At 40.1% G+C, this 20,456-nt stretch overlaps 1 protein-coding gene across 3 annotated transcripts in view; it reads left to right on the top strand.

The window, feature by feature from the left end:
• FHIP1A (FHF complex subunit HOOK interacting protein 1A) overlaps positions 1 to 20,182 on the top strand; it is an 83,134-nt gene extending 62,952 nt beyond the window's left edge. For all 3 annotated transcript variants that reach the window (XM_057376367.1, XM_057376358.1, XM_057376375.1), the window contains 7 exons: positions 1,995 to 2,162; positions 4,330 to 4,409; positions 5,849 to 6,036; positions 6,542 to 7,582; positions 11,166 to 11,344; positions 11,641 to 11,779; positions 15,771 to 20,182. In XM_057376367.1, coding sequence (XP_057232350.1) covers positions 1,995 to 2,162; positions 4,330 to 4,409; positions 5,849 to 6,036; positions 6,542 to 7,582; positions 11,166 to 11,344; positions 11,641 to 11,779; positions 15,771 to 16,021 — 2,046 coding nt within the window. In that variant the 3' untranslated portion in view covers positions 16,022 to 20,182. The remainder of the gene's footprint in view (positions 1 to 1,994; positions 2,163 to 4,329; positions 4,410 to 5,848; positions 6,037 to 6,541; positions 7,583 to 11,165; positions 11,345 to 11,640; positions 11,780 to 15,770) is intronic.
• The last annotated feature ends 274 nt before the right edge of the window (positions 20,183 to 20,456 follow it).

Here is a 20,456-nt window from a genome sequence, read left to right as displayed (position 1 = left end):
TCATTGGTTGGTTCTTCTAACTCTGCTTGATGGTGTCAGTGAAGTGTTGGCTATTAAGCMTGATTTTGTTTCTAGTGCCCAAGCTGTTGGGAGCACTGAACATGCTCTCAGAATGTAACATTTCTTTTCTAAACTAGTCTCCAGCTGGCTTTCTTCTTCTGCAGCTCTTTGTTTCATTTATGATAAGCGTGTGGGTTTCTCTCACTGATAGAAATGTAGGATGGGTTGTCCAAAGACTATGGGTTTTTGAAAAAGGTCACTGCCCTTGTTAATCTACTGGCTTTTCTTGCTTTCATGTACAGCTTCAGTATTTGATACACATACATTCTGTCAGCAAACAGTGGTGAAATTTGCAGCCAAGAAAGTGCTTCTTTTTCCCCATAAAGGATGAAGAAGTGACATGKAGACATAACGATGTATTACTTCTGTCTGGCCTTTCCTTGGCAGAGAGTTTAAACTTCTCCATGAACTGTATGGTGTCATAATGATGTCACATGATGGATTTCTTGGGCTTTGCTTTTTACCACTCAATGCTATAAAAAAAAAAAAAAGGGGGAAAAACCGCCCCAAACCAAAAAAGGCCAAGAAAAGACAGTTCTTAGGACAGCAGATGCTAACTTTCATCAGAAAGCCATTCCTTTTTGCAGCTCAAGTCCCCAAGCCTATTGCAAGAAAAAAAAAAATTCTGATTGGAGCTAAGCTGCTTCTGTTTCCTGATGAAAAATTTGACTGTTGCCACTTCACTGGAGTTTTGTTTCTAATGCCAGAATGAGCTAGTATCCCACTGTATTAATGATGGAGTAGCTGAGTATTAGAATAAAGCCTCAAACTGAGAGCGATTCAATGACCTTAGCTTTAGAGCTTCTCTCTCCATGAGGTTTGCAGGCTGCATACCCCATTCCTATGTTCTGTGTAACCAGCCAGAAGCAGACTGTGATCTTAAATGCTTTAAAGGGAATGTTTGCATCATGACATTACTGTGTACATGGCTAACATGCAGCATAATGGAACAGGGATTTTAATATTTACAGCATGTTACGTAAATGTTGCCCTTCTGAGTATTTTCTAAATCCTCTTAGGTCTTAAGTGACAGCTTTAATTTTTTTTTTTAATAAAATCAGTCTTTTCATTTATCTAGCTAAGTTTGGTAAACAAAAGATGTTTAATGCTTCTTTTCRTACAGACAGATTCTTGTATTTAAGGGTTTATCTTTGTGCACTTAAGCTTATTAGGTTCCTGGGTAACTATTTTAAAAATGCTGAGTTTGCAAGAGCAGTACATGGTGCAGAGGTGGGCTTTGGAATATTCTGTACTTTGCCAGTGTATACTGTGAATAGATAATCTCCAAGGGATTGCAGTAAGCAGAGCAGCATGGGTTATGGTATGCAAATGTCACATGGATTGTGAATTCTATTTTGATCTACTAATAGTCAGTAGTGAAAATTTTGGGTTGGGCTTAATGTGTGAATATATTTGTATATATACTCCTTCTAAAAATCTGAGTAAAACGTCAGATTGTACTGTGGCAAAATAAAAAGAAGGAAAATCAAGACAAAATTCTGTACATCTATGGGGATTTTCTCTTTAAAGTTTCACAACCATGACTTTGTACTGTGCTTTGATTGTGCTCTGACATTTATTTTTARTTAAGGGGTAGATGCAGGCATTCATAGCATCTGAAAATGCTTCTGAGGGACAACAGAAGTGTGATGCAAAGAAGGTGACATGGGCAGAAAGGTGGTGGGGATCTTCTTGCATGATTTAGCTCTTTGATTTTCAGTATGTGTGAGATCTGGGATGTCATTTTGAGGRAGGATATTTTTTCCTGGGGATGCAAGACGGGTAAGAAATGGGTTCAAAATCCTTTGTGAGTTAAGCGTAGGAGTGGCAATGTTACAGATGGAGAGCTTTGTCAAATAYACAGCCACAGAGGATGGGTGGATGGATATTTTGTGTGTGCAGTATGTTTGCATTTACATTACTTTTGCTTATAGGTTACTGTGGAGGAAGTGATGACTACTACTGCATACCTGGATCTCTTCCTGCGCAGCGTTTCAGAGCCAGCGCTCCTCAAGATCTTCCTCCGCTTTATTTTACTGCACCGACATGAGAATGTGCATATCCTGGATACACTTACCAGCAGAATCAACACACCATTCCGGGTAAGACAAGCAGAAAGGAAGGTCAGGTACTCAGCATGGATATAGATTCAATATTTAAATGGGAGATTTCATATATTACAATTGGTTACTTGTTTAAATAGGAGTTTTCTCAACTCCACCCAATGGTGTGATTTCTTYACCCTTTCAGTTTTGTATGTGTGTGTTATTGCATTTAGCAACCACTATACAAAACTGATAGACCTGTGAGGTGGTTTTGCACATGTAGGAAATGGGATAGAGGTAGATGAGGGCTTCTGGGAGTCTGAATCCTGTCAGAAGATAAAAGGTAAATTTGGAAGCATTTTTATTCTGAGCAGTGCTGGATCAATACTATCATAGATAACTKTCCCTGGGACTTATAAATATGCTTGTGGTAAGGAGCATTTTTGATCTTTGGGGTTTTGCCAAGCAACAAGCGTTTTCAAATAGGCCATCTGGGGAAACAATGGGAGCCCTCTAAGGATGTCTCCAAATGGATCCCACTTGTTAACGGCAACCTTGCTGATGTGTTTCTCAGGAATCTAATCTGTACTACTGTCGCATGTTTACTTAACTATGATGTTGCCTGCTTTATTTGATCAAAAGAACATGCTTTCTTGCTCAAGTAATGAGGCTGCTGCTTCCTTCTGTTTGCCTTCACTCCCTTGTGCAGTAGGGTTTATCTCAGATTTGTGCTGAGCCCCTTCTCAGCTGCTAGGTACAGTGCACCACAGTGGCTGGAGAGCTGCTTGCCAGAGACAGTAGTTACCTTTGCCAGCAGTTGATCTTCTGGATAAGAAAATGACTGCTTGTTGCACTAGGCAACCCTTCTGAGCCTTGTGTGACTGGCACCTTTGGCTGACTCTTGGGTGATGCACAGCTTCATGGGTTAAATTAAGAAGAATACTGTTTTAGTRCAAGTGAATGCTTAGAATGTGCCATAATGTTTTAGAGAAGCCAGAACATCAGCATATGCATTAAATTTGTGCATTAGGGACAGTAGCTTCATCTGAAAATTGTTTTGAAATGTAAGTGCATGCAAATATCGATATATGCTGCTGTTAGTGCATCTCTAAGATGGATTAACACTGAAAACTGAAACAGTTCTGTCAACAAAAATGCAAATGCTGTTGTCTCTGCTAATCATTAATTACTGTTCCATAGGCAAACAAGATGGGAATTGTAAAGAATTCTGCAGCCCTGAGCAGCTCAGGATTCAGCCAAAATTTTTCTGTGGTGCTAAAGGAGTTTTCTGCAGTATAGCTCAGCCAAGTGCAAACATAGCACAAAAGCTGTGTACATTACTATGGATAAAAATACTGATTAATAATTTACAGAGTTAGACTTATTTACAGACAGGTGTCTGAAAGGACTTGTAGAAATACTATCCTCTTTGTCTCTTGAGTGTATTTTAAATCTTTTTACATAATACAAAACCACAATAATTTATTCAGAAGATTCCAGATTTGCAAATGATTGCAAAGACTAATGATTACTATTTCCCTGTAAACTGAAATTTCTTAAATACATGATAATGTGAGGCAGCAGCAGGTGTTTTCGAATTTTCATGGCATGAAGAAAAATTATATTTGACTCCCTGTAAATTTCACAGAGGAAAGGAGGTTTCCTGTTTTTCTCCTATATGCCTCTCCCAGTTAAAACATACCTTTCATGCAAGAGTCTGATTTGTTCCAAAGGTTTATTGGGAAGCTCTACAACCATTCAGCTTCTTAAAAAGCAGAACATTAATCACTCCTTCTACCTAAAACAACAGAAAACTGAGGTAATTTATGACTTTTCTTTCAGAAAAGACCTTTAGTTGGTTCAAATTCTGTGTCAGAGATAAACACTAAAACACTGTACTGGAAGTCACAGGGTTCAGTCATGTCACAGGGTTCATGCTAAGTCAAATCAATAAATTTGAATAATCTTTAAGACTACTTTTTCTAATTGCTTATTTGAAGGAAAATTCTGTATTGTATTTTGTTAAAATGTAACATATTACATCTATAGCTCTAGGCAACTTGAAAAAAATATCTCATGGGGTGCTGACGAAATGAAGTATTGTTCTAAGAGTGTCTTGTCAAGCATGATGTTCTGGCAGAGCCATTTTGTAATGTAGTATGCTGGGAAGATTGGAAAGATTTAATTTCCAGATCAAAAGCTGACAATGTTTATCRTTTTCCAGCTCTGTGTGGTCTCCTTGGCGTTGTTCAGAACGCTCATTGGCTTGCATTGTGAAGATGTGATGTTACAGCTAATTTTAAGGTAAAGCCCAAATTCCTTTTCCCATTCTTCATCCTAACTGTGAGACATGTGGTCTCTGGGGATGCAGAGCTGGATGGGAATTCTCCAAGAGAGCAGAAATTCAAGCAACTACAGAAATAAGAATGTTTATAATCCTGACAAAAGTCTACCAGACCTGATGAACTGTGATTTACATCCTGGATATCTGGAGCAAGAGATTTTTCTTGTGATTTATTTGTACAAAAGTGAGAGAAGCTAAGAATATATTTATCATCTCCAAACTCCTTATTTCCTGCTTCTAAACGCATAATTCTTCTCTCCTGCATGTTTTTTCTAGTGTATTATGCACTGTGATACTTGTTAGCAGCTTCCACCCTTGTTCTTTTCCACCTCTTTGATTCCTCTCTCAACAAGAATACATCAGGTTCCTGAGCTATTGTAGGTTAGATTATGTGATGTACTAAATGTAGTGTTTATTTTTGTTTTTAACTTGTGATTCTATACCTTGCTTCAAAATACTTACAATTTTGGTGTTTATTAGATGAGAACTGATTATTTATTTGGAAGTATTGGTGTAACTGACTTGGGCTTTTAGCATTGCAGATCACATGAGTGTTCCAGATGCTGTCTATCCCTCCACACACAGGCATTAAGGTGAAATTCCCTATAGATCTGGCAGTTGTGCTTGGAAATACTGCTAGGACCTCTGTGAACAGCAAGTGTGTCACCACTCTAGCAGTAGAGTGCTGTGGTTGATMTTTATGTTTATTTAGGAAATCCCTTAGAATTTACATTTTAAATGCATTTTAAATGGCAAATCATTGGTCCAGTTAACACTGAGGCTCTTACAAAAGATTTGTAAAAATCTTTTTTGTAAAAAATGCTTTTAAAAAGTAAAACAAAAGTGCTCTAAAGAAGTTTAACACAAGACTGTGCTTTCTCTCTTCCTTAGCTTTCTCTAGCTTCTTCCCTCCTCTGCCTAAGAGCTCAGTCTTTATCTACTGCAGTAAAACATTTGGATGACCCTTCCCTCTTTTTTTTTTGGTTGCTTGCCTGGCAAACTCTCTCTGTCTGGCTTTCCCAGGAAAACAAATAAATTGAGGATTCCGAGACAGAACTCATTCAGTCRGCCAGACCATTCTGCTGGCCTTTGACATCTGCCTGTCCCACACTCCTTCCATACTTTTGTTACAACAGGTTTGCTCCAATCTGCAAAGGATTCCCTGCTTGGATGCAACCGGTCTCCTTCTTGTCTTGAAAGCTCCTCATCAAACCAAGCATCAAATATAAAAAGTCATCGTTTCATGCTTTTGAGAGGTTTAGAAAATGGATCACTCTAAATGTTGTTATAACTGTTTCTTTTCATTTGAGAAGGCAGGAAGATGGGAAGGGAATTTTGGATGTTGTTGCTTTCTCTAACCTGAATGGATGGTAAGCAATGCTGTGCACTATTGTTTCAGGTATCTGATCCCGTGCAACCACATGATGCTGAGCCAGCGCCGRGCTGTGAAAGAGAGAGACTGTTACTCTGTATCTGCTGCAAAACTGCTGGCCCTGACGCCACTCTGCTGCTCCACTGGAATCACTTTGACACTTGAAAACCAAGGAAAAGATTATATTCTCTGGACAAAAACAGCACAAACTAAAGGTAATTGGTGCTCAGGGCAAGACCACATCATTRAGTTTGATCTGGTAGCACCTTATGGGAGGTGCTATAGGAGGGGAAGGAAATGTGATGGGCAACAAAAAACTGGGCAAGCCTGGACTAGAAAGTTTATTTAATTCTTTCCATATGTCCTGGTCTATTGAAACCTTATTTTAACAGCTATCCAGSTTGAATATGCATTCATGAAAATAGTGTACAGATACATGGCAGCAACTCTGGCTGCTTCAGAGTGGTTGCTGCTTTAAGGTTTGAATGCAGGCTGCTCTCTTAGAAATCTTGATTTACATCTCTGTTCTTTGCAGCTCCTATTCTTTGCAATAGGAAAAAGTCATGTGTTTATGAGAAAATCTTAATCATTATGCTTTGATCTTCCCGCTTTATTGGATGGTCAGAGTTAAAGACTCTACCTGAAATGTCCTCTTGGATGCCTTGCTGGAGAAAATTTTTATACACTACTCATGATATGAATCATCTTCTTTACTTCCAGATCCTGGTAGATGCTCTTCTGAATCTGCTTGCATTGTGGAATGTGGTAGGGCTGTGGACATCAGCTACTTGCAGTACCTGGGGGAAGCTCAAGAAGCCATCATCCAGTGCTTGAAAGATTGTAAGGTTTGGTCTGCCTTGTATGATGGAGTAAATCCTGATCCAGACACCTTTATTCAGACTCTTGCAGAGGAGAACAGTACAGATGTAGAACACCCCATGTTTCGCCTCCAGCAAAGGACACCTAGCGCATGTAGCTCTTCTCAAGCAACTCCATTCAGTGAGAAGATGCAGCTGGAGCTAGAATGGGATGATAGCTATGACACAGGGATTTCTCCTGGTTCTAATGTGAACTCACCACAACCGTATGATGATCTGGGAAGCACAGAAATGCAGCCACCTGCAGAGCCACCAAAACACATTCAAGAAATGAAAAAAAATGCCATTATGCTCATCAAAGGCTCTTACATAGAGGAGTCAGACTTTCAGGATGATGTTATGGTTTACAGGTTATGTGCCCAGAAGGATACTCAAGATGATGACAGCTCCAAGGAGAAAGCTTTAAATGTAGCCAGAGAACACAAGGTTCAGAGCCAGACAGTAGTCAATGGGTCTCTTGCAAAGACCCAGCTGGAAATGGACTTGGATGAGCACAGTCAGAGAAATTCAAGCTCAACTAAAGGTGTAATGAGAGAACAAATAAACCAGAAAATGACTGAGATTGATCCACAGCCAGACTTAGAGTTGAAGATTTCTTCTCAGGAGGCAGATTGTAACTTAAGTGTAAAACTGCTGAGCACAGATGGTGAGGATTTCATTGMACAGTATGACAGAATTATTAAGGAACTGGATCCAAACAGTGAAAGCTTGGAGGAGCAGAAGTTGGATACTCCTGACCCTGTCTCTCCAGCAGAGGAAGAGGAAGACTTTGAGAATTTCTCAGCAGATACCCCTTCTGCAGAGAGCATATCATCTCCCTTTGGACCAAAGGAGGATGTCTCTCCCAAGCACTCTCCAAGGAGCCAGAATGTTCCATTTACAGGTGGAATGTCCTGTTATTTACATACATAGCAAGTATAGGAAGGCATGCTGACTAAAGGTGGCCAAATGAGATCACACTGTGTGGCACACAACAGAAGCATAGAGCCAGGAAGAGTSCTGGCACTAAACATGGCATAGCCCAAATAGCTGAAACCACTCCAAGGAGAGTGAGAGATCCAATGGGAAAATCTAGCAGAGTCATCAGTGTGATGAAAGCAAATGGCYGTGTTTTAGCGGTTTTTTTCTGACTGCTTTTTATTGGTAATTGTTTAAAACATTGAGTAGAGGTTATGTTTTTTGTATGTGAGAGCTCTGTCACTCCAGAGGAAGCTTTTGCATTTGAATGGTGTTCTGAGTAGCTGTTCTAATATACAGAGGCCAGGTAAATAATTTGTTTTCTGATGATTTTCATCTCTGATGGGATGGATGCAACATCACGGTGCCATGTTTCCTCTCTCTGCTATTCCACATTGTAGCACGAGGTGTCAGCACTGGTGCCATGTCTGTATGTGCCTGTCTCCACGCTCTGTCCTGGCATCCTGTTCCTCCAGTGTCAGGCCTGCCCTCGCTGTTGGCATGCTGTTCTGTCYAGTGCCAGGCAGCAATTTAAGATTGGTCTCTGCTGACTGTCCAAGCTATTCAGGAATGACATTACTACTGGAGGTCAGAGTAGGCTTTTGATCTGCATTTGTACAGCTCCTTGCACTGCAGGCTCTGGTCTTTAATTAGGTCTCCTAGATACTGGAGTAATGCAAATAATAAAAAATAATCATGTACTAGGTTTCCTCACGCAAAACAAAATCTCTGTAAGATGGCTTCTCATTCATTTGGAGGGGGAAAACATATGTGTTCACTGAAAAGCAGCCCTTTCTGGTCAGCTGTGGCCAGAATGTCTGGCACTGTTTCTTAATTGAAAAATCCAGTCTGTTTTTCAACTAATTTGCTATTTTTGTTGTGGTGGCAATTTGCTTGTACCAGAAGCTAATTGTATCCAAATCTTCTGTTTTCCATTATCTGCTGTCAAATGTAGCTCAAAAATGTCTTCTCTGTCCCTTATTCTTCATCTAATCCCTCTCTCCATTTGTTCCTTTTTAGGAACCCACCACTCACCCAAACCCACTAAAACCCCRAAATGGAGGAAAATGATGATTAAAAAATAAACACAATAAGCCTAGGTGTTTGCTACCCRCCCACAGTATGTTTTACTTTCAGACTCCTTACCTTGCCTTAATGGAGTTCTTAGTGATTCCATGTAAGGAGGTATTCATAACAACATCTTGGAAATGTTAAAATTKGAGGGCTTTTCAAAAATATCAACCTGGTCTAGTGGAAGGTGTGTCTGCCCAGGGCAGGGAGCATGGAACTAGATGGTCTTTAGAATCCCTTCCAACCCAAACCATTCTGTGGTTGTTTCTAATTTAGAACACTGTATTCTGTTTGTAGATGTGTTTATKGATAAAGTTTTTAGCTTGCTTTTACTGTTTTGGGATGGCAATATGGGGCAGAATCAAATAACGTGACAGAGGTTTCCCACAGCCAGTAAGTGTCGTCAGTGCAAAGATGCTCTCTTCAGGCATATGGATCTGTGAAGAAAATGTTGTCTCAGTGTCTTATATCCACCGTAAAAGCATTAAACTTTATCATCCCTATTTTCACCTGTGGTGTTCAAGAACAGGAATTTATCTTTTGCTCCCTCCCTCTCAATATATCAGTGCCTAAATTCTTGGCCATGAAAGGAGTAATTTTTTGACTTCTCATGTAGTTACCCTGTTTCTTACAAGACTTTCAAACTCGGCTTACATCATCTGAGTCTCATTTCAGTGAGTTCTTGGGGGTAAAAGTCATGCTGTCACTGAGAATTTTTTAATGTATTCGGTAACCTCTTTTGCAGTGGCAAGCAGCAGTTGTTATAAGTACAGCTTTAGYTTTACCTGCTCAGCTTGGAAGTGTTACCTAGAGAAAAGAAACAGTGACAAATCTCAACTCCTCCTGCCATCCCTTTTGATACAGCTCCCCTCAGGAGCTCTGTGAAAATGTCACCTTGAACGCCATAGGTTAAGTGGGGACAGAAGAAACTGTATTTCAGCAAGAGGGTTTAGGGCTGCTCCACTGGGTACCTGGGCACTGATGACTGTCAGCGTGGTTGAAAGGCAGCAGCCACATAAAAYATTGTCAACAGTGCCCTTCCCACCTTTCCTCTTGCGAGTCGAGCTGTGCCAGCATTAGCCCTGAGACACGAGTCTGGAAGGAGTGTTTGCTTTGTACTCACAGCTGCTGTAAAGCATGACAGATTCCAGCCTTTAGTGGAGCTCTGTTAAATGGAGCAGCAACTGGGGCACTCCTCAGTTGATCCTTCCTGTTGCAATGGCCCAGAACTGCCTTAGCCTCTGCCACAGTTACCAGCAGGCACACTGAACTGGACTGCAGTGTGCCCAGCCAGCTTGGATKGGAGCCATATGCAAGCTGAGGGGAGCTGGAATGGGGTTGGATTATGGCCATCTGCTTGACCCTAGAAATGCCCATGGCATGATCTTTTGCCAGGCTTGAGGGTGGGACATTCAAAGTTAGCAGCCTTAAATAATCCAGGGATTCTTCTGCTTSGTTTTCCTAACTCTTATGCAACTAGAATAGTGTGGTGGGACTGTGGGTGGGACAAGGAACATTTTTAAGACTTGATTTGTGATTAGGTCACTCACAGAGACTGCCTCAAGCATCTCCCCAGCTGTGTGGTCTAACAGCACAGTGTTTGGGTGCAGTCAAACCTTTGCAAAGGGTTCTTAAGCACTAAGGGTTTATGTACTTCATGGTAAATGCTCCTGTATTTCAGTGGTTGTCCTTCAGCATGAATACACAAACTAAAGTTGTTATTTATTGGTGACATTTAYATGATAACACCTATGTCTACCAGCAATTATGCTTATAAATCTATTTTTAAAATCTGCTTATAAATCTATTATAATGTCTTCCATGATTTGTGTGACTGTATGCAACACTACAAATGCCTTTTCTTGTAATGGGAACTATCACCGCTTGATTTTTGTGTTTAGAATAGCATTTTCATATTTTCTTTAGAACATTTTCTTTAGAACATTTTCTTTAGAGCATTTTCTTTAGAACATTATTTTTTGGTAAGACAAGAAAGGTAGCTGTAATTTACTTTCCCCAGTCCTTACATAGAAATAAGGCACAGGAAGAGCAAAAAGAATGGATTCTATTTGCATTAAAACTATTAGTACTGTTCCAGTTTATTCAAGGGGAATAGAGTGTAGACTGTAATGTCCTAGGCTAAATCCTTATTGACACATGCAAAGTAGAATAGTCATGCGTGTTAAATATGCCATTAACGCAAACTGATTGGCTAGGTAGCAAATGTGCTGCTAACCTCAAAGCTTTTAACACCTCTGCTAAGTCTGCTTTGTGTGGTCAGCTACAGTTTGGGTTTTCTCCCTGCTGTCTTTTGTGTGTGGGAGGTCTAATTTGGTTGGTTATGATGGTCAAAATTCCCTTTAAATGCCTTTTTCCTGGATCTTAGGGATKTTCTTCTGTGAAAACAAAACCATTGGTTCCTTCTTATTTTCTTGCAGGACCATTCATCAGCGTAGTGTTGTCAAAGCTGGAGAACATGCTGGAGAATTCTTTGCATGTAAATTTGCTGCTTATTGGGATTATTACTCAGCTGGCAAGTTATCCACAGCCACTTCTTCGCTCCTTTTTGCTCAACACCAACATGGTGTTTCAGCCTAGTGTRCGCTCACTCTATCAGGTATTTACCACAGGTGTTAGCCATGCCTGATGGGGGCAGTGTGTTTGGTGTCTCCTTAAACCTTACATTAGCTCCTTTCAGTTTCACATGTACCTTTCCTACCTGTCTGAGACCTTCTTATTTAATTTCCACATTTTAATTACATTTGTGCAATGAACTGGAAACTCTATATGACCATAGCTTTTGTSAGAACTCTTATTTTAAAGCATGTAGAGAAAGCCTGAGTATTCAGGCTCCCTGTGGCTGCACTGGGAGCAAGGGAGGAAGAACTAATTGTTACTGTTTTTTTTTGGCAGGTGCTGGCATCTGTGAAAAATAAGATTGAACATTTTGCTTCCATCGAGAAAGATTTTCCAGGTCTTCTCCTGGAGGCCCAGCAGTAYTTGCTTTTTCGTGTGGACATGTCTGATGCTGCAGAAGAATTGCTCACTAAAGGTAAATGTTAACCACGCTCAGAGGAGGGCTGGGTGGAATGACTTACCAGTTACCCCTCTCCTTTTCTCCAGATGATTAACAGAAGGTGTGGTGTGTTGTGAACGTCATTAGCCTGATGTGTCCTTCTGACTTTAAACTGATGATGCTCAGTAGACCACAGTGTATGGGTCTACTTTGATATTCTTTGCTTTTTAGAAGCTTCTATTTRTCATACAAAATGTCTGTTTTAAGAAGTAACAAAATCAGTTCTTGGCTTGCTGTCAATAAACAAACTTACTTTCAAAGCATGAGGTCAGGTGGCATATGTGCATGATTTCATTTTATTTTTAGCCTGACCTTCAGCTAGTCTTTTTTGATAAATGTTAGAGAGGACAGAAGTCCAGGATTAATTGGTTTGTGCAACAATTGAATAAGGCTGGATATCATGATTTGGACTACTACTGAAGGAGATAAGACATGGAAAGTTTTCTGGATAATATCTTTCTTGTATGACAAAGCAAAACAAACAGAAAAAAACAAAAGATGTGTGTCTAAACATAGTGGGGATTTAGACAGAAATCATCCCACCCAGCTTTGCAGGGGACTCTGTAACATCTGCTGCTTCTCAAGCACAATGCACACTGCATCTGTCTTTACAGTTACCAGTATTTATTTATACCACTGTGGGGCAAGCTAGTAAAAATAAACAAAATGAAGAGTCTTAGCAATGAAGAGTCTTAGCTGCTAACTAAGAACCTTCCAGACACACGGGTAGAGTTGAAGCCCTGCCCTGAGGATGTGCTTGTTCTCTGCTTGCTGCTGAGCAGGCAATATTGAGTGCACGCTTCTCTTAAAAGCCAACTTCCCACATGATGGGAATGTGTCAGATGTGGTGAGTCATTGAGAGCTGACTCTGCAAGAGGGTTCAAGAGAGGCTGTATTTACAGGTGTGAGCTTACTTATTATTGGGAGTCATTAATAATCACCCACTCTGCCCACWCTTCTGTGAAGATGTTGATACTTCTCTTGGATTTCCAGAGGTGTGGAAATGAGGACTCTTTATGTGCCATTTTAATGGTGTTTTCATTTTTCAAGGCTCTGAAGAATAATCTACCTAGTTTCTAGTCAGCATAGTATGTGTTTCTAAGGTTTGCAATACATCTAGTCTGTAAAATTATGATCTTGCTAAGGCTGCTGCTCAAAGAATTGGTCTGTGGAAGGTGCCTGCTGTAAAATAGCTGTACTGCAAATGTTAGCAGTTTTAGGCTCTGCATTCTGGTGCCATAGATTAGAAAGCCTTACAATTAGATGGTATTCTAGCTAGCATGTGGGAGATGAGATTAGGAGGCAACAGAGTCCCTTTTTTTCTCAGGTGCTGGCAATAAGAACTTGTACATAATGCATTCACGATGGCATTTATCTATACTTCCTGCTTGACRTCAGTTTTCTTCTGTGGGCTTCAGAATTTGCCAGGTTGACTCATGCTGGTCATTATTTAGGAATTTGAAACAAGGCTGCTTAGTCATCCTGTTCGTACACTTCCTTTTGTATAGTGATAACACCTGCAAAGAAGGCTTCTCTTGACAAATAAGTGGAGAGTAAATAAATGTCTGGATAACTGCRGACTTGGTTCCCTACAGGACTGGTCATGCAAGTCATCAAATGAATCCTGGGGGAGAGTTGGCTCAGTAGCCCATCAACCTGTAGTTCATTATATTGATTAAGAAGTGCAAGGCAGAAACTGCTGCAATAATGGTAAATGAAAAAAAAAAACCAAATAAACCCAAGCCAAACAACAAATTAGGAACTCCCCTAGGACTTCTTTGCATTAGCCTGAACACCACCTCTGACTGTCATACAAATTGGTTGCTCTCTGAGGAGATTTTCCCCTGAACAGAAGTGGTGAATAAGCCCAGTGTTCTCTATATAGCTGGCCTCCTCCAGAATTCCCCAAAGTTAGTGGGGAGCACAAATGGAAAACTAAGATATTCCAGAGCTTTTTCTTTCTCTTTGGAGGGTTGGTCTCTGAAGGTGTTTGAACAAAAATGGTACAGTTTGTTCTTTTTTGCTTGCAGTAGCATGTGGTTTCCTTACACAACATCTTGGGCACTGTTACAGACACAGAGCTGYCGAAATGTAGATCCCATGTGAAAGCTGCCATTCTTTCAGTGTGGTGGTAACAATCTTCAGAGTACTCATTTGCTCTGTTTTCAGTTGTGTGACTCAGATTGCATCCTGACCCTAGAAGGAAGTGAACAATCCTGATCAAAGAAAAAACCCCAAATCTATAGCTCTTAGATCAGCTTTCTGGGTTTTTCTGGTGTTTTGGGGTTTTTTTCCAAACAAGCATTTAAATCTAAACTAAAAACATTTTTAGAAATATATCAATTTCAGTACTTACTAAAAGGAAGAGTAAAATCAAAAGCAAAGCTTTGACAATATGSTAGCATTCTGGTTATATTGCCTAAACTATTAAAAAACCTTAAAATATTAATTATGAAATTTTGACACTAGAAAATCTGAAGAAAAAGATCTTCAGGGGAAGCTTAAAACTTTATCTTTTCATTATAATCTATAATTTAAGTTGTTTTTCCTCCCACAGTCAGATTTTCCCACAGAATTGAAATTCCTGTACTCTGTCTCTAGTAGACAGAAATTTGTAGAATAACAGCATGAATGATTGATAAGTCTGSAGTTAGAAAGGTGTTTTAAACTCAAGAAAAGTACGAGTCTGTTAAATGATTAAGATGAAATTTTTTTTCAAGTGTTCGGAAGAGTAGCATAATTCCACAGTGCCTTGGGTGAAATACAACCAAGGAACAAAAGTGCAGAGCTGTTGAACAGAGGGATTGTTGTGCAGCATCGAGTGAGGCCATCTACAGCTCCCCCTGTTCGCTGCTTGGAGAGGTTTCAGAGCAAGGCTGGCATCACTTGAGACTGCTCCTTTAACWTAAACTGTGTGTGCTTTAAGGGAAACTCCTTCTGAACACAGCAATGCCGTGTTGGGCTTCTCTGCAGTATGTGAGTTAACATAACAGTCCTTTTATTTGTTTTTAATGATTTACTTCTACATCTCGGGAGAACATCCACTTGTAAGTTAGGATTTTATCTGTCTCTGTTGTTGGCCTCACTGATATCTTATAGCAGTGAGTTCTGTCTTGCAGCAGTGAGTTCAACAGCTTAATTTTTCTTTGTAGAGTATTTATTTCCATCAGCATTGAATTTTGTCACCTTTTTAGTTTCACTAAATTAATTATCATCTAATTAAAGGGCAGTTCTGCTTCAGGTTGAAACAAGGAGCAATTGATTGAAATTTAAGTGCTGCTGTCACTGTAATTCCATGCATTCTGATATTTGAGCTCTGATCCTCTGAACTCTGGCACCAGAGATCATATAGCAGAGCACACAGTGGCTTTCACTTGATCTGTTTTTAATGTTGCTTTACAGGGAAATAAGTGTAGTTAGTAGGGCCTATAGCTGCAGAAAAATTCAATTTTTAAATGTTTTTTTCCCCTTACTTCCTAGCTTGCTTCAAACTCGGGTGGTGATGTGATAGCTCAGCCTCAGATCCATTGACATGGTGATTCACAGGGAGAGGATAGAGAAAGAGAAGTAAAATCAAAACAGTTTGATCTGGGGGAGGGATAGAGCACAGTATTGTTGAAATGGAGACAACCRTGCTGGCTCAAGATGGGTAGATATTATCTGCTATTTCGGAAGGTAAATCCATATTACACTTTCCCTTGACTCTTCTTCTGCCCACATATTTCTCTTGTCAGAGCTGGAACAGAATAATATATAACCTGGGGAAAGATAGATAATAAAAAATGTAATATAACCAGGCCATGTAGAACTTAAAAATGTTGGATTAGTGGAGTATCCCCYGGCACAATCTGGATACTGCAAATTACTGTTCTGAAAACAATCCTTGTAAACTGGGTTTGGACACTGTGCAAATACTCTGCATGCTTAATACAGAGTCTTTTTTCTTTCTCTCTCCTCCTGTCTTTAGGTAATGTTCAGCATAGCAGCAGCACAGGGAAAGGAAGGAATCTCTCTGAAGCTTACCCGGCTGTCCTGCAGCCTTTCCTGGGACAGAAAGGAAAGAAAAGCCTGGCTCATCCCAGCCTTCCTGCACACGTGAGGAACGCCGTACTAGCAGCTGCCCTTTTCCCAGAGTTCTTGAAGGAATTGGCAGCTCTAGCCCAGGAACATTCCATTTTATATTACAAAATACTAGGGGATTTTGAAGATTATTATTAGTGGGTTTTTTAAATGTGTTTTAAAAAAAGCTTTTGGAGTTTAAACAGATTTTTAATGCAAAGCTGCTTTCAAAAGAAGGTTATACTTCAATATTTCCTGAAAATACTTGATTTGGAGGGGRAAGATGGAGGCAAAATGTTATTCCAGTTAGGCCTTATAATTTCCCTCTGTGCTACATAACTTATTTGAGATTTCTGATACTGCTCTTACTACAGCTTCCCTTCCTCTTTAGACAGCCACCGTTCCTTAGTGTCTGTCACTAATTCATGTTGAATTTCTACAGCAGTCCCATGTAGACTGGCTAAGRGACACCAACACTTTAGATTTTCTGTTCCAGGAATACTCTTCTGGATCACTGTTAGGAGAAAAGTTTGTTTAAAAAAAAYGTTGCCCTGTGGGGAAGGTTCACAGTATAAAGACTTGCAAAATCTGCACAAAACCCCTTTATGTGAAGGGCTGTGCTTCTTGTTGTCATTGTCCTCTTTGCCTCATCCCTTGCTTCACCCTGAAGCCGGGTTCTTACCAATCCACATCCAAAAACCCTTTTTTAACTACTGGCTCAGGTTTTCTTAATTCAAGTGATCTTATGTGTAGTAAACCCATGAGTAGCTGAAAGCAGGTGCTGGACCCTACACATACCACATTGCCTTATGTCGAAGACAGATCTGCAGCTCTCAGCTGTTGGGCTTTGAAGTCCAGYGAACTGTGTAAGTGGATGTGGATTGCAGACTGCCTGGAATTTTCCTTGCGGTTTCTCGGCATTCCTTGATAATTCCTGCATTGCTACCTAAGCCCTCGAGCATGCCTTATTTAGTAAGATTTGCACAAAGTACAAAACAATGTTTCTATGCAAGCTGTTATTAGTGTTTAGTTTATTTGTATGCTTATTTTAATAAGCTAAAGAAAGATACTCAGTATCTTTCTGTAGTGTTAAATGGACAGCAGGCTGTTTTTGTCTTTGTCTTTTTTTTTTTTATTAAATGAAAAGGTTTGCTTGCTCCTGAAAGTTGTTCTGTTTTATTGTTGATTTTTTTGGTTAAGGGAAAGTTAAGTACTGTTTGCTTACTTTTAGGTGTTGACTTTTCCTAATAATTGCACTTTTGGGATGGTGAGGGGAGGACCATACTATTCACCAACTGCAGAAAAGGAAGGAGTAATGGGGAAAGCTGTCTGCTGGTGACTAACTGCTTGAGAAAATTCTCTTCTGTGAGTAATGGGCTTCATTAGAAGAACCCAAACATGATGAATTAGTGCATCACCACTGCATTTCGTCTTATCTTAGCTGCATAATTGTGCTTCCAGTATGTTGTAGTTGGCTACATAAAGAGGGGCTTAGTTCAAGAAAGCCTTAAACCCTTCTTTCCAGATAGAAACTAACAGTGACTCCAAAAAATGTGAAGAAACAGAAATCAAAAATAACACTTGCATACATTAGTTCTCCTGCTCATGGTAATTCCATAATGTGGGATGCTCCAATTAATCACATCCTGGTTTTGAAACACACTCTCTGAGATTGCAAGGAAAAAAACACTTTAAAAACAAAAAACAAAGACTCTACACAAGAGTCCAATTAATTGCAGGTCAAATTCCTCTGGAATTTGCAGTGCYGTTTAAGCTCCTAAATCCTTTAGATAGTTCCAAAAAATTCTGCCTTTAATCTACCAGCTATATATTAAAGTGTCTGCATTCATTGTGTCAGCCTGCTATAGGCTCTTCCTAGGAAAAAAAAAAATCCCAAAGTCTACCTCTAACAATATCACCTCCAGAACTTCTCTGGTTCCATCTTTACATGTTTGCTGCAGAGTCTTCACTTCCATGATGCCTGGGAGTCATGTTGCTTCCTAGCTGAGTCTCTCTGGTTTGCTTTCCTTTGTAACTTGTTTAGTTTTTTAGGTGCCATTGGATCACCATTCTGTAAACCACCTACTGACCTCCACATGGCCCTCTTTCACCTCACAACCTTTCTTGGAAGCTGAAGCCAAAGCTGTGGGTTTTTCTTAAGTCTTAGTTATCCAGGTTGAAGAGAATTCTCTCYTTTCCAGTTCTCTCCACCCCTACATTGTTGCTGTAAATGGGTAATAATATTGGCTGATTTTTTTTTAATAATTTTTTAAAAAAACTTGTCCTAGGGCACTGTGGGTCCTTTCCCCACTTCCCCATTCCTGCTCCCACTATTACCAGCACTGCTGCTTTCCATGCTGTACTCAAAAGCCTGGCCTGAGGGCTTCAGTGTGTGTGCTGGAAGTGCTTTAGCATTATGGATGTAGGGGCAGTGCTTGCTCTGCTTCTCACTTCTCCTGCAAGAACTGCATGTGAACAAAAGGAAAACGTGACAGCTGACTTAGTGGTTCAGAAGCAAGTGCTAAAATGCAGAGCAATCTAATCCTTCTTTTGAAGGATTTTTTTAAAAAGGAATTGTGCAGAATTATTTTGCTTTTTTAAAAATAAAGAACTCTGCAGACCAGTGTTCAAGGCAGTACGTTACTACCTGAACACTTCCTTTCTTTGTTGGTATTCTAAACTAAGAATCCTTATTTGCTGGGTAGAAGGGATTTATTTTGAGACTGTTAATTTTAACTGGTGTTTTCAACAAATGTACAAAATCAGAGCAGTTTCATCCCAGGAGATCAGTTAAGCTGCATGGGGATTTTAAAATGTGGACTGCTYAAAAAACATCAGAAAATTTGAGGATGGAGAGGATTTTTCCTWATAAGTTGTAGTAGAGCTTATGTTCTATGTCCAGTACGATAAAGTCAGCCATTGAAATCTGGAGTTGTATGGAAGGCTTCTTGCTGAAAGGTCAGAGCTGTTTGTACATAGTGTCCCCTCACAAATGGGAAATGTCTGTCAGCTCCCCAAAAAGAAGAGGAGGATGAGTGCAGTGTCCCTGGGTTAGAATGTAAATATGGAGGTCATATGCGTACCTCTGCATTGCCTGGTTTGTGAGTGGGATCCAGCTTGCAGCTGTGTCTCAGTTGTGATAGCAGCATAATATCTGGCAGCCAGCACAAAAACTGTTGGTGGGAATTGCCTCTTCCTGCCTTCAAAATGCAGAACCTGTGATTTAGCTTGAAAATGCTGATTTTTTGAGTTGAATCACATCTGTGTGCATAAGTAGTTCAGCCAAATGCTTGGTTATTAAGCTTCTTCCCTCCAGTTAGATAATGTGTTATCCTGTCTCTCATCAGTGACACATCCTTTCCCAAAAAAGCCTCTGTGCCTATGGTCCAAGCTGTAGTCCAGGCTGTAGGTCCCTGGAGGACAACAGCTTTATGCTGCTCTTTCCAAGAATAAGGAAGTGCTCTGTGATTTGGTTTTCCCCACACTCAGGTGGGTGTGTGACTGGAGCGGTCCCTCTTTGGCACATTGGCTCAGCRTCAGTCCCAAATGAAGTGTCTTGGCAGATCTACTCCAAAGACTGCAGGTGGTGGCTCAGTGAGACCAAAGTGAAAGTTCCAATCTCCTGCTAGGTATTTCAAACCATGAATGCCACATTTCCAATGATGTAGCCTTGGAGTGTGTTTTTAAGCATCTCTGTTATAGCAGGGAATCTTTCCAGTAATTTCAACCTGCTTTTTTTTTTTGTGTATGGTTCTGGTTTGGTTTGGATTTTGTTTGTTTTGTGTTTGTAACCTACCTATAAAGTAAGCACTTTGTCTTCAAATAGTTATAGTCGTTCTCTTTTACCTTYGGCCATTTTTGGATGCTCTCTGGGTTAGTCAGAGTAAACATACACATGGTTTGTATTAATTGGACTAAAGCACTCAGCAAGTTCATTCATGCTTGTGCTGATCTTTGGACATGTATAGTCAGGTGCAATTCATGTGTTGTGTTGCTGACTGTGCTTACTGCCTTTATTATTGTATTCTAGACATTTTTCTTAAATTTTATCTTTTCCATGTTTGCCCTAAGGAGTATTATGATATTTCAAAYGAGATCAAGTTGTTGGTGTTGCAGTTCTGGGTGTGAAAAATGGATTGTCTTTTTTTGTCATGGTAACTTCTGACCTTAGTTTGGAAGAACAGAAATGAGAACTTCTGTTTTCAGCTGTATTCTGCAGCGATGAGACAATTCCAGTGTCAAGCATGGACTGTCCCTCTCACCAGCATGCCCAGATACATCCTTCCCAGCATGTAGTTAATAAATCACTTGTTTCCTTTTTCTTTGGGGTTTGTCATTTTTTACAATGTCTGAATTCAGTGGTGTCATGCTGCAGTACAGGGCATTTGCCTTTCCAGTGTGATTTGATATTTTTAGTAGCACTGGTGAATTTCCTAGCATGGGAGAAAAGAAAGTATGATTGAGGTGGTGCTCAAGACATTGTCAGGGGCCGTGCTTTGGAATGGGAGCAGGCCTGGATAGACAGTAAGCCTGAGCAGCATTCCTGCCACCAACACCATTCTAATTGCTCTTTGGCCCCTGCACAAAGCCCAAG

The sequence above is a fragment of the Malurus melanocephalus genome, unplaced genomic scaffold, assembly GCF_030028575.1.
Source record: "Malurus melanocephalus ecotype Western Australia unplaced genomic scaffold, MMel_1.1 scaffold_9, whole genome shotgun sequence".
In the NCBI taxonomy this organism is placed as follows: Eukaryota; Metazoa; Chordata; class Aves; order Passeriformes; family Maluridae; genus Malurus; species Malurus melanocephalus.
This window is presented reverse-complemented; position numbering and strand designations above follow the sequence as displayed.